Source organism: Ipomoea nil, unplaced genomic scaffold (genome assembly GCF_001879475.1).
Source record: "Ipomoea nil cultivar Tokyo-kokei standard unplaced genomic scaffold, Asagao_1.1 scaffold0761, whole genome shotgun sequence".
NCBI lineage: Eukaryota > Viridiplantae > Streptophyta > Magnoliopsida > Solanales > Convolvulaceae > Ipomoea > Ipomoea nil.
In genome coordinates, this window is record NW_017617189.1 from 2,500,115 (window position 1) to 2,515,462 (window position 15,348).

General features: G+C 34.0%; 1 protein-coding gene across 1 annotated transcript; it reads left to right on the plus strand.

The window, feature by feature from the left end:
• The first annotated feature begins 347 nt into the window (after positions 1-347).
• Positions 348-14,733, plus strand: LOC109176817 (glucomannan 4-beta-mannosyltransferase 9-like). Its single transcript, XM_019326218.1, has 9 exons — positions 348-711; positions 2,271-2,369; positions 3,481-3,733; positions 4,312-4,422; positions 4,614-4,750; positions 11,390-11,503; positions 11,632-11,831; positions 12,997-13,188; positions 14,302-14,733. The coding sequence occupies exons 1-9, from the start codon at positions 364-366 to the stop codon at positions 14,462-14,464; spliced, it is 1,617 nt and encodes a 538-aa protein (XP_019181763.1). The 5' UTR covers positions 348-363; the 3' UTR covers positions 14,465-14,733.
• Positions 14,734-15,348: the final 615 nt, after the last annotated feature.

Sequence of the window (15,348 nt, forward strand, 5' to 3'; positions counted from 1 at the left end):
TTAAAATTTAGTTTTTAAAAAATAATTAATTTGGAAGGATGACCTGTCGACCTGTTGGAAACTTTCAAATTGAAAGAATTGTTTGAAATTGGTTAGTTTAGGGACTCAATTGTTGGATTTTTAGGTTCAGTGGCCTAATTGAATTATCGTGTGTAGTTTGATAGCATATTTGACCCTTATTCCAAAATTTAATTAATAATAACTATGCAACTGTGCACTTCACTTCTTTCTCTTGTGCAACTACTTGTGCACTGAACAAAAGGAAACGAAGCTGCGTAACCATTAAAAAATGAAAATCTACATAACCATATATAGTATTGAATTATTGATCATCCTAACATTCTACATCAAGCACACTCGAAAATGGACAGCAACTCCTCCTCTGCAGCAATAATGCTATCGTCGGAGTCTGCCGTCCGGGGTGCCGGAGACGCCATTTCCCCCTACCTTGGGGAGCTGTGGGTGCAAGCAAAGGCGTTGGTGATCGTGCCGGTGCTCAGAGTTATGGTTTACCTCTGCTTGGTAATGTTGATCATGATACTCATGGAGAAACTATACTTGGGAGCCATCAGTGCTTACCTGAAGCTTTTCCGGCGAACGCCGGCGAAGCAGTACAAGTGGGAGCCTATCAAGAACGATGGCGATGCAGAGATTGGCAACTCTGGTTATCCTATGGTTCTAGTTCAAATACCAATGTGTAATGAGAAAAGGGTAATTTTTTATATATTCATTTTCTAATTTCCTTTTGATATTGTTTTTGGTCTCTTGAGTCTCGAGTCTCTACTATAGTAATATTTTCACTTTTATTTTCAAGTTTCCTATTTTCTTTTTCTAGCATAAAATGCATTATAGATATGATAGGATTACAATTTTTGTATCTCAAGTTTATCTATAGTTATATTTTCACTTCTAATTTTCGAGTATTAATTCATTCGTCATTTTTGGTTTCTTGCATGCACAAATGGATTAAATTTGCTTCAAATTATATGTAATGTCTTCATATCACTTTCACCAACCTTCATCTCTTTTTCATATGAGAATATTTTAAATTGAATTCGGTTTGTAGGGGTTTAAATTTTTTAGACTAAAAATATTTAAAAAATTATAAAACAAATAATACTATTTATAAAGAATCATGAATATTTTAAAAAAAAAATTTTGAATTTGGTTCATTTGAAAAATAAAAACATCAAGAGTCGTCAAACTGATGATAACCAATGACCGTGATCATTTCATTAATTCAAGTCTCACGAATATCTATATATGTGTGTGTGTTTTTTTTCAAAGATGAGTTTCAGTTTTATAATAAATTTTTAAAAAGCCATGCAATGAGATTTGTGTTTTTTAAAGATGTTTCAATTTTATAATAAGTTTTTATGGTTTGATAACATTATTTTTTAGAGGAAATGGTATTTTTTTTCTCCTGAATTATATGTTTATAGTACATTTTTCTTCTGAGTTATTCATGTAAGCACATTAGCCCCCTCAATTATTCTAAAAGTGACAGTTTTTCCCCCCTGATATATTAAATTGACATTTCTATCCTTAAAGTAAACATTTTATTTATTTTTCTTCTCCAACAAGTTATATTGCTTATACGTAGGGATGACTACGGTTCGGTTTTAACTGGACTAGACACTATAGCAATCGAATTGAAAGTTTTCGATTATGATTTAAATCCAGAACCCAATATTTGGATTTCAGTTTATTAAAATTATGAATCGAAAAAACTGGATCCTGAACCGTGAACCGACGGTTCCTGAACCGTGAACCGACGGTTCCGGATCCGGTTCGCGATTTCGAACCGTCTTTATTTTAATTTTTTTTTTTTAAATAGTCTAAATTCAACAATAAATGTATTTTATTTTTTTCTTCCGGTTCGCGATTTTAATAAACTCTAAATATCCTATTTTGTTCTTAATTGTAATTGGAATATTTCGGTTTAGTTGCTATAGTGTCTGTTCGGTTTGAACCGAATCGTGGTCATAATTTGTTGGAGAAGAAAAATAAATTGAAATATTTATTTTAAGGGTAAATATGTCTATTTAACATTTCAGGATGAAAAATAGTCACTTAAATAATTTAGTGGGAAAAAGTACTATAAGTATATAACTCAAGGAGAAAAGGTTTCATTTTCCTTTATTTTTATCATTCTAAATAAAAGGTCACAGGTTCGAAACAACTATTATACATACATAGGGTTAGATTATAGTTATAAAAATATAAATATTTTAAAAAGCCATGAAATGAGTTTTTTGTTTTGTATATAGGTATACCAACTGTCCATTGGAGCAGCCTGTAACCTTTCATGGCCAGCGAATCGAATTATAATTCAAGTTCTTGACGATTCTACTGATTCTGAAATTAAGGTATGTCCGATGAATTGATTACTATAAATTATATGTTCTCATTTCTTCTCATTCAAGAAACTGAATTATTTTTTGGTTTTGTTTGTAACTTGTGGGATATGTCATAAATTCTTTATAGTTAGTTATTAATTGTTTATAATAAATTAGTCAATTCAAGATATTAGATGAAGTCACATCATTTTAGAGCAAAATTATTAAAAACAAATTATTAGTGACATCACACATGTATTACTCTTTTAAACTATAACAATTCTATTTCTACGAATTATATACACATATTTTTATTTTGTTCTCATTTATCTAAAAATAAATTAATGGACTATAATTTCAATTATTTTTTCTCTTCTATCAATAAAATCATAATATGTAGCAATTTTTTTACCTAAAAATGTGCAGTAATTAAATTAGTCCATGAAAGTCTATATATCATTTTTCTTTTTGTACTAAAATTTTTACACCAATATTTAACGTCATGTCAGGAGACAAAAAGTATAACATTAATAAAACCATATTTGATTGGACTTTTATTCTATAACTCTATCTTACTCCAAGTCTTCACTCTCAATTTTTTTTATAAAAATAAAAAATAAAAATCCGTGGGGACAAGTGCGGATGTAACACTTTTAATAAGTTATTGCATCCACAAGTCAAAAAAAAAAAAAAAAAAAAAAAAAAAAAGAGGAGTAAGAAGAAATCCAAATATTATTTTCCTTTTTATAAAAATGGGATATTAATGTAGAGTACTGTACATATATACTAATATACTCTATATTGTTACTCCAAAAGGCTGAAATATTGTTATTTCTACTGGCATAACACTGTTGGAAATTATGAAATTTCCGACAACCTGAAAATGATCTTAAATCAAGTCGAAAGTCTTGTTCCGACCACTTTTGGTATCTAGAAAAACCTTTGTTGCTATTTCCGATCACTTTTTGCATTCGACTTGATATAAGATCACTTTCAGGTGATCGAAAATTCCATAATTTCCAGCAGTGATAATACGTACATTTCGATTCATGCATGCATGCAAAAAAAAAAAAAAAAAAAAAAAAAAAAAACGAATTACCATTCCCCATCAATGTATTTGGTAATGATACACAATCAACAGGCTTTGGTCCAACAAGAGTGCAGGAGATGGGCAGGTAAAGGGGTGAACATAAAGTATGAGACTAGAGATAATAGAAAAGGGTTCAAAGCAGGATCCCTCAAGCAAGGAATGAAGCATAGCTATGTTAAGTTGTGTGAATACGTAGCTATTTTCGACGCTAATTTCGAACCCGACCCTGATTTCTTGTACCGCACCATTCCTTTCCTTGTACATAATCCTGACATCGGCCTTGTTCAAGCTCGCTGGAAATACGGTATTATATATACAAACTTTTACAAATTGTTACGTTTCTATTCTTTTCTTTCTTTATTAAAATGTCATCAATCATGTGATCTGATTTTTTAAAATATGAAAGTATTATTTAATGTGTTATCTTAAGAACTGTATAATTGTTCATTCTTCAAAATAAAGCAGAATAATTTAATGGTTAGCAACTTCTTTAAGAAATCTAATGGCCAATGTGGCAATATTTAGGTGGTATATATATGTCAATTGTCAATATCTTCAACTTTTTTAGTCAAGTGGACTGGTTGGCTGCATTCAATTCTGGCTGTCCATTGATTCCATTGACCACTATCTGATACTATGTCAAGTTCTATTTATATCTGATCTATAGTATTATGAAAAAATTGGAAATAGATTGGAAGTTACAAATGTTTTTATAAAACACTAAATGCTGGGATGTGATTTCTTAATTAGTTGAAGGATTGATTTTACAACTCTATTGATTCTTTAATAATTGAATGACTAGATTTGTATGTAGAATATAATTTGTGAAAGTTTTTTGCTGGTCAAAGAAATCATATATCTTTAAATTGTAATGGCATGCAGTTAACTCTAACGAATGCATGCTGACAAGACTGCAAGAGATGTCAATGGATCACCATTTCTCAGTGGAGCAAGAAGTTGGGTCTGCAATCCATGCATTTTTTGGCTTCAATGGTAAGCTCTATATATATACACATTATAAACAGTATTATATTGATAAAGATTAGAGTTGTCAACACAAACTACTATATTCTAACTCATAAAATACCAATCATTTGCCAATTCTATCCGGTCAAGTTGAGCTGCTTGGATAGTTGTAATAAAGATTGCAGGCAGATACTAAAAGGATGAAAATTGGAATGCAGGAACGGCAGGTATCTGGAGAATAACAGCATTGGACGATGCAGGGGGATGGAAAGACCGAACCACTGTGGAAGACATGGATCTGGGTTGCCGAGCTGGTCTTAAAGGCTGGAAATTCGTCTTTGTTGGTGATGTTAGGGTAACTTTAATTTCTAGCCACTTTTATTGGGAAATTCTATTTACATCACCTATTTTGCTATTTGCACCACCTATTTAGTAGGCCAAATAGCTTTATAGGTGGTGTAAATGCAAATTTGCTATTTACACCACTAGCATTAAAAATGGTCAAAGATTATTATTTATTTTTTATTTTTTTAAATTAAAAATATTAAAAATAAAAAAGAATTAAAAAAAAAAAAAAAAAAAAACCAACCTCCCGTCACCTTCTCCGGTGAGAAGGCGCCCCAGTGGGTTGTCTTCTCCGGTAAAAAGGCAACCCAATGGGTTGTTAAAAAAAAAAAAAAAAAAAAAAAACCAAACCTCCCGTACCTTCTCCGGTGAGAAAACACCCCAGTGGGTTGCCTTCTCCGGTGAGAAGGCAACCCAGTGGGTTGTTTAAAAATAAAATAAAATAAAAAATCCGGCGTTCTCACCGGAGAAGACGACCCATGTAGCCTTCTCCGGTGAGAAAGCAACCCAGTGGGTTGCCTTCTCACCGGAGAAGGCAGCCCAGTTGCCTTCTCCGGTGAGAAAGCACGGGAGAAGGACGGATTTTTTTAAAAAATTTTGAATTAATTAATTATTATTTAAACCTAATAAATGTGATTTAATTAAGATGGTGAAAATAGCATTTTGACCACTCATTAGGCTATTTACATCACCTATGTATTTATTATAAGTTTTTAACTTTTTATATTTTCAATACACTTTTTACCCCATTTTGGTCAAAGGGGGTGCAAATAGCAACACCCCTTTTATTTTATGCTTCCTGCAAGAGCCGATAATATACATACATATGTACATAATTTATTACCTCCTCCATCAAAAGAATACAACTCATCATTACATTAAGGAGAAATAACCATTTTAGTCTTTCAATTGTTTTTCAACTGTTAATGTAATTCTTAATTTTCAATTTCAACTAACTTGATTCTCGAATTGTTTAAAATTTCGTCAATGAACCAAATTGACGAAATTTTAAAAATGTAGAAAGCACCATTTTGGTCCCTGAAAGGGTTTAATTGACGAAATTCTAAACAGAGGATCAAATTGGCTATAATTAAAAACTAGGGACTACATTAATAGTTGGGAAATAGTTGAAGGATCAAAATAGTAATTAAGTCTTAAATTAAAGGAATAAGGGTCAAATAAGTCATCGAACCGCACACAATAATGCAATTAGGTCATTGAACTCGAAAAAGCAACAATTAATTCTCTAAACTAACCCATTTCAAACAATTTGTCCAATTTACAGGTTTTCTCCTTTTTAACAAGTCACTCAATTTAAAATATATTTTAAAAATAATTTTTTAAAAAAAATAAACTAAAATTATTTATTAAAAAAAAAAAAAAAAAACTTCACACGGAGACGAAGATCCCTTCTTCGTCTCTGGCCGGAGACGAAGAGTCTCCTCGTCTCCATGGCTGGAGACGAAGTTTTTTTTTTTTTTTTAATTTTAGTTTATTAGGGAGAAAACATGCAAATTGGACAAATTGTTTGAAATGAGTTAGTTTAGGGACTTAATTGTTGCTTTTTTGAGTTCAATAGCTTAATTGCATTATTATGTGCGGTTCAATGACCAATTTGACCCTTATTCCTAAATTAAACGACGATCAACGAGGGGCAATCCCAACTAGGCACGACCGTTGGTTCATGGTTTTGGAAGATGATAAATTGGAACAATAACATTTATAAAGATTCTAGTTCTTTCGGTTCAACCTGAGTTTTTTTTTTTTTAATAATTCTATTATTTATTTTTTAAATAGTCCAAATTAAACAATTATTATTATTATTTTAAAATTCTTTCATTATGAAATTTTTAAAAATGAATTATATGAAATATTTAAACTTCAAAGTTAAATTAAAAAAAAAATACTTTTAAAAGACATTTTTAATGGCCTCTGTCAGGCTTATTTTATTTTATTTTTTAATTTAGAATCAACCGATGAGAACTGATTGTATTATATTTTCTGAACTTGATTACAATGAGATCAGATGATGTGAATATATAGAATAGAGAGTCACAGTGTGACAATGATAAGAAGTAGAGAGTCACAGTGTGACAATGATAAGAAGTTCTAAACAGACTCATATACATAGAGTCCTAATACTCCCCCTCAAGAACAGTGTATACTAGTAACCTGTAGCTTGTCCCTTAAGGAAGAAAATCTAGGTCCAGGCAGAGCTTTGGTGAAGATATCAGCAAGTTGATCCTTTGTGGAGATGAAGTTGACTTGGATATCGCCCGAAGCTACTCGATCACGAACAAAATGATAATCAATCTCCACATGCTTGGTGCGCGCATGAAAGATTGGATTGGCACTCATATATGTAGCTCCTAGATTATCACACCATAATTTTGGAATGGAAATACCCGGAATCTGTATCTCACGCAATAATGACATAATCCATAGAACCTCAGCACAAACATCTGCAAGAGCTTTGTATTCAGCCTTAGTGGATGACCTGACAACAGTTCTCTGTTTCTTGCAAACCCATGATATAAGATTACTCCCCAAGAAAACAGCAAAACCACTCGTGGATTTTCGATCGTCAGGACAACCAGCCCAATCAGAATCAGAGAAAGCATGAATGTCTCTAGATGAGCACCGTCGTATGCGTAAACCATGATCAACTGTTCCCTTAACATACCTGAGTACCCGTTTGAGCTGCTCCCAGTGTGATATGGTGGGGGCATGCATATGCTGGCATAACTGATTAACTGCAAAGGATAGGTCAGGTCGTGTGACAGTGAGATATTGCAGTGCTCCAGCTAGACTCCTGTACTGTGTGGGATCATCATATAGATCTGAATTGAAGGGGACAATTTTCGAGACAGAGACAGGTGTAGAAAGGGGTTTGCATTCAGACATTCCAGCCCGTTTTAAAATATCATTCATATACCGTTGTTGAGATAAAATAATCCCATTGTCACTCTTAACTATTTCAATACCCAGAAAAAAAATTTGGTTCACCAAGATCTCTGATTTTGAATGTAGCAGACAGTTTGGACAAGAGCTGAGACATAATACCTTGATCACTTCCCATTACAAGAATGTCATCCACGTACACCAATAGATAAACCAAAGCAGAGTCTTTAGAGTAATAGAACAGAGAGACATCTGTCTTGGATGCTTGAAAGCCAACCGATAGTAAGAACGTATGTAGTCGATTAAACCAAGCTCTGGGAGCTTGTTTTAACCCATACAGAGATCTTTTTAACAAACAAATATGATTCGGGAAGTTAGCATCAATATAACCAGGGGGTTGCTTCATATAAACTGTTTCAGCCAGATTACCATTCAGAAAAGCATTATGAACATCTAGCTGTTTGATAGACCACCCAGATGATAAAGCTAGAGATAGAAGGAGTCTTACAGTCGTAGGCTTTACCACTGGACTAAAAGTGTCGAAGAAGTCCTGACCTGGAACCTGATTAAAACCTTTCGCAACCAGCCTGGCTTTATGCCTTTCAATAGCACAATCAGCCTTTCTCTTCGTACGAAACACCCATTTACAGCCAATAATATTCATACCTGCAGTGGGTGGAACTAGAGACCATGTGTGGTTATGCAGGAGAGCATTGAATTCTTGGTCCATGGCTTCACGCCACTCAGGATATTTGACAGCTTGAGAGTAACATGTGGGTTCTGTGGGATGCACTTGAGCTGCTAGAGCAAAAAGAGGAGCATCTGCGTTGCTGCGAGTGGCCATAGAGTGAGTACGGACATTGGGCCTGATGGACCGCCCACGTGGACGGCCTCGCCGGCGAGCAACAGGCTCCACAGGATCACCCGACGAGGCAGCCTGTCCAGGATCCACGGCTGGTTCGAATGAAGCAGGTAGCGGCGGTTCTGGCAGCTCATCATTGGACACGGCAGGAATAGGTGTGTTGTGACTGAGAACAGATTCCGCCCAAGGTCCAGAAAACGGAGTAGATAGATCCTGCAAAGAAGTTTTAGTAGCAAAGGGGAAAACTTCTTCATCAAATCTGACATGCCTGCATGTGTAAATCTTATTAGTATGTAAGTCCATGCATCTGTACCCCCTAAAGGACTCAGGATAACCTAGGAAGACACATGGAAAAGACCTGTATGACATCTTATGACGATTATATGGTCAAAGATGAGGGTAGCATAAACACCCAAAGACACGAAGAAAAAGATAGGAAGGAGGGGATTTATGTAACAGGAGATGAGGACTGGAGTTATTTAATACATAAGATGGCATTCTGTTAATTAAATAGACAGCAGTCTCAAAGGCAAAATCCCAAAATTTCAAAGGAACAGAGGCATGAGCTAGAAGAGCCAGACCAGTTTCAACAATGTGACGATTTTTTCGTTCAACACGACCATTCTGTTCATGTGTATAGGCACAGGATTGTCTATGTTGAATTCCTAATTGAACAAACAAAGAATGCAACTTTTTGTACTCAGCACCTAAATCAGACTGAATGGCCTTTATTTTGCAATTAAAGGACCGTTCAACAAGAGTACGAAATTTATCAAAGATGACATAAAGATCAGACTTTAATTTCATAGGAAAGAACCATGTATAACGGGAATAGCCATCCACAAAGATCACAAAATAACGGAAGCCAGAAGTAGATAAAGTGGGCGCAGGACCCCAAATGTCTGTGTAAATAAGATCTAGGACTTGAGAACTAGAGGAAGCAACACGGGGGAGGGGAAAACGGGCAGATTTGCCTAATTTACACGCATTGCATAAAGAATTATGACAACGAATATTATCACGAGACCCACTAACCAAACAAGAACGAAGTATATGGTTAAGAACACGGTTATGAGGATGACCTAGACGATTGTGCCAAGTGGAAGCCGAGGCACGAGCGGAAATAAACGTTGACGGAGACGAACTAGGTAATGAAAGTGTGTATAGTCCCCCCGAACTATTGCCCCGAAGAAGTATTTCCTTGGTATTGATATCTTTTACAACAAAAAAGGAGGGGTGAAACTCAAAAAAGACTTTATTATCTGATGCAAACTTCTGAACAGATAATAAAGAATTAGACAAACGCGGAACGTGAAGTATATCAGACAATGTAAATGATCTAGAAGGGGTATTAAAAGAGGCATGGCCAACATGACTAATAGATAAACCCATACCGTCACCGACACGTAAAGTGTCATTACCAGTGTACTTCTCCGATGTAGAAAGGGCAGCGATGTTCGGAGTTGCATGATTTGTGGCTCCAGTGTCCGGAACCCAAGTATGAGAATTTGATGAGGTTTTAGCAACTAAACCATTCTGAAACACCAAATTAGCCTGAGAACCCGGAGCCCCTGAGTATCGCCGAAAACAGTTGACTCCCGTGTGACCGAAACTTTTGCAAATTTGACACAGATCATTATAGCGCCAAAAACAATTGGCTCCCGTGTGACCAAAATGTTTACAAATTTGACACGGATCATCATAGCGCCAAAAACAATTGGCTCCCGTGTGACCAAAACGTTTACAAATTTGACACGGATCATCATAGCGCCAAAAACAATTGACTCCTGTGTGGCCGAAACCTTTACAGATTTGACACGGATCATCGAAGCCACGTTGCTGACCTCCACGGTAATTAAGGTTGCCATCGCAGCGCTGCATCTTCTTAATTTTATGAATCACAAAACCCTAGCTAACTGATACCAGATGAGAACTGATTGTATTATATTTTCTGAACTTGATTACAATGAGATCAGATGATGTGAATATATAGAATAGAGAGTCACAGTGTGACAATGATAAGAAGTAGAGAGTCACAGTGTGACAAGGATAAGAAGTTCTAAACAGACTCATATACATAGAGTCCTAATACAACCGACCGTTTCCCAATTTTATCAAATCGGAAATGAAATTTTGTGGGTTTTGATTCTATTTCTATCGTGTCTGATTCAATTTGAATTGTCGGTTCGAATTAGATTGTTCAAATCGAATCATAATTATTCCTATTTAATCAAGTTGATAAAATTGTTGACTTGGTAATTATATAATTATTAGTATTTTTTATGCGCGATGCGCAAAAAATAGGTGCCCAATATTAATACATTATATTAAAATTTTAAATTTATTTAGATTTTAGATGTTTAAATTATTCTAAATAATAATAATAATAATAATAATAATAATAATAATAATGTAAATCATTTTTATAAATTTGATATTTATATTTATGTAATAATTAACATATAACTCAAATATTTAATATGTATATATTATTATTAATGAAGAAGATAAGAAAATATATGGTGGATGCATGTGCATGGTAACAATAGTGGAAAAGATAACGGAAGTTATAACGGTAGTGGTATGTTTGTCCAAAATATTTTAATGTACAACATTTATTGCATAATGTACAAAAAAAATAAAAAAAAATAAAAAAAAATAAAAAAAACTTAACGGAAAAAACGGACATAAATCAGGGGTATAACTTTCATTCACACTCCGACCTAATAGAGCATTTGGAAGGATGTAAATCATGGTAACTCAACTGAACATGAACCACAGAGGCTAGACCTTTGCTCACTGCGCACAAGGAACCCTCGCTTTGGCTATTATTATTACTTGCTGAAGTTGTCTCTGTTTGAATAACAAGAATATAATACTCCGTAGGTGAAAAGTGAATTACCAAGCAGCTTCAAGGCATACAGATACCAGCAGCACAGGTGGTCATGTGGCCCTGCCAATCTTTTCAAGAAAATGACATTCGAAATTATGAGAAACAAGGTAGGTACTTATATTAGAGACAGGAAACTCATCAACTTAATTACAATCACTCAAACATTTATATATATTACAATGAATTGAAAAACCTTATTCATTAATATATTTTACCTTATATTAAACCTTTGCAGAAAGTGACAATCTGGAAGAAACTGTACCTAATATACGCCTTCTTCTTCGTCAACAAGATTGTCGCCCACGTTCTCACCTTCATCTACTACTGCCTCGTTCTCCCAGCAACTGTTTTGATCCCAGAAGTCAAAATTCCCCTTTGGGGATCTCTTTACGTCCCAACAGTTACTGCCCTCCTCACTCTACTTCCTTGTCCAAGGTACATGTTAGGATCTACGCCAAAAGCTAAAACTATAATTGATAGCGAATGCGTAATTTTATTTTCTTATAGCAACAAATTTTAGAGACTTAACCTTTTAGACCTTTCCCTAACAATAATCTCCCAACCAATTGTATTTTCTTATATCATCACATTTTTTAGACTTGATCCTTTAGGTCTCTGCCTAACAATCCCTAGCCAGTGTGCGCTGGATTTGGCGCTTCTGCCCAAGTTAGCCCAACAGATATTACTTGTAAGATTAACGCTTATCACTACGTCGAAAAATTATAGCTCGTAGCGAAGATGTAACTTTTTTTCCTACTACATTTTTGAGAGGTATTGTGCTGGGTTTGGTCTTTTCAGCTTCCACCTAACAATCCTCCAGCCACTATGCGTTGGACTTGATCCTTCACCAACTTCCTCCCAACAAATATCACTTGTTAAATCAACGCTTATCACTATGCTAAAAGTCATGGTTGAAAAAATCGCTAGACGCCCATCGGGCGCTCTCGGAGGGCCTAGCGCCTAGGCGGGGATTAATCGGCGCCTAGGCACCCATGAATTTTTTATTTTATTTTTTATTTTTAAAAATTTGTTTAATTTTTATTTTTAATTTTTAAAGACTTGATAATTATAAACTGTTTAATACTTTAGTAGTTAATACTAAAATATTGAATATTAACCTAAAAAACATCTAAAGTTTGAACAATTTAAGATTATTTCGCTCAAAACGATGTCGTTTTGAGTGAAATAACTCACTTAAAAAAGAATGGAACAATAGTTAATTGGCCAACTAGGCGACCTAGTCGGTGCCTAGGAGGCCTAGACGGCACTTAGGCGGCCTAGTCGGCCAGCCGCCTAGACCACCGATTATAGTGATACGCTAGGCGACTGGCCAGCGCCTAGCGCTGATTAATCGGTGTCTAGGCGGGATTTTTACAACATTGCTAAAAGTCATAGCTTGTAGTTAAGACCCAAATTTATTTCCTTATACTATCATATTTTTGAAAGGCGAGCTGTTGAGCTTTACCCTTTAAACCTCCCCCTAACAATCCTCCTCGGATATTGGACTTAGTCCTTCACCAGTCACTACAATCTCTGTTTTTACTCTTAATTTTCACATTTTTTGTTAAAGATTTTGTTGTTTGTTTGTGGTGATGTTTAGATCATTGCACTTGACGGTTATTTGGATGCTTTTTGAGAATGTTATGGCCTTTCACCGAACTATTGGAACCTTCATCGGACTTCTTGAGGTTGGGAGAGTTCACGAATGGGTTGTCACTGAGAAGCAAGGAAACACAAAAACTGCACACCCTAAAGCTGCAAAGAATGTTCCTCGTTTTAGGCTTGGACAAAGGTATATATAATTCTTGCTTCATAACAAAATAAATTCTAAGAACAAAAATATTTTGTCTCTTAATTATTAGTGATGGATTATTTTGATTGGTATTGTTAAAAATTACAAAAATATGATCTTCTTTACAAGGTTTGGGTGATTTTGGTCTTCTGGCGAATTGAAAAATAACACTACAATAAAACAACAAAAATTACTCCGTAACATATTTAACAATTGATTAAACATCCTACCAACTACGAATTTTAGTTTTTTATCGACTGAAGTCCGTTGATAAATTAATTACCTTTGAATTTTAGTAATTTACTTATAGATATTTCATTTGGTAAATTTAATTTTTCTTTTGATAAATTAATTACCTTTGAATTTTAGTAATTTACTTATAGATATTTCATTTGGTAAATTTAATTTTTCTTATAGTGTAAACATCATCAAAATTAGTTCAGAAATTTTGATTGGTATTTTAATTTAGTACTTTCAATTATTTAAGGGAAAATTGTAAAAAATGCCCCTCTATAATATGTCAATTATCAATGTCACTCATGAATTATGAATAGTATAAATATTGCCCCTCAATTATCAAAATGGTGCACATATAGCTCCTCCCGTAACGGACCTGTGGTTCCCCACCGCTGTCCATCGCTGGTACTTCGAATCGAGTGAGGGAAAAAACAACTAAATTACATATTTACTCCGACTTAAATGTGGCGTACACTAACGGGGAACCACATGTCCGTTACGGGAGGGGCTATATGTGCACTGTTTTGATAATTGAGGGGCAACATTTACACCACTCATAATTCAGGGATGACATTGATAATTGGCAAATTACAGAGGGGCATTTTTTACCATTTTTCAATTATTTAATTCTATTTTCACTTCAATCGCATCACTATTTCTTTCAAATTAACCTTTTAACCTTAATATCCTCTTACGTTTTTGTTCATTCCCGACAATCATATCAATTGTATATTATGCAAAGTTGAGGAATATTTTGTAAATTTTGATAAGTGGGAATCAAAATAACTTGAATGAAAAAAAATTATGTTCTCAAATTTAGAATGTTTACGATTTTGATGAGACTTTTTTTATTTATTTATTTTGTATATTGTATAGGTTGCATTTGTGGGAGATTATTGTTGGATTCTACATGCTATTTTGTGGTTGGTACAACCTTATTTTCGGAGACAACTATTTTTATGTGTACTTATTTCTCCAAGGAGTGTCATTCTTGGTCATTGGATTTGGCTACAATGGTGCATTTGTGACAACTTCGTAGCTCACATTTGGTAGATTGGGGAGTTCTTTGGAAGGCTACATGCATATATTTGATTCTAAATTAAAGTTAGTAATAATAAATAATTAAATATACATTGTTTAAAAAAATAATTAATATATAATTATAAATAAACTTCCAGTGTACTTGCTGGTGATGTAAAGAAATTAGATGGTTGTTACTTGTTAGGAGTATGATTCGCTCGGCAGAAATTGGGTTGTAAGGAAAGTTCAAGTTCTTCAATAAAATTATATATACTTCGCGTTCTTGCCTAATTTCTTCTTGATTTCTACAATTTTGCTCAATATGTGTTAAAGTTTATTTTAGAGCTTATAACTTATGCTAAACTACAAATTGTTAGTGTTTTGATTGTAAAAATCATTTATATAATTGGCTATATTATGGCAAATTAGATTAGTGTAGGACAATTCTACTAATAGAGTGTCTGGCGGATAAGTTCCTACACCAGTGAAGATTTGAAAACTTGCTGAATATCTTCACCGACTTACCCACAGGAACGGTGAAGCAGTTTTCATATTTAAGCTTTTGGAAACCGAAGTTTAAGAAGTTAGATCTTTCCTAAGAAGATCTATGCCAAGTGATCTCTGTCTACATGGTAACCCTAAGGGGGCGTTTGGTTCACGAAATCTTGGATTACCCCATGTAATAGGATTACCTCTAGGAAGGTAATGTGAGATGTTGGGAATGTAAGATTACCTTGTGTGTTTGGTTTGGATGGTGTAGTATAATATTACCTTGTTTGGTTCAAGGTTATATTTTAGGTTATATGGATCAATTTACAATAATGTCCTCAATTATATATATATATATATATATATATATATATATATATATATATATATATATATATATATATATATATATAT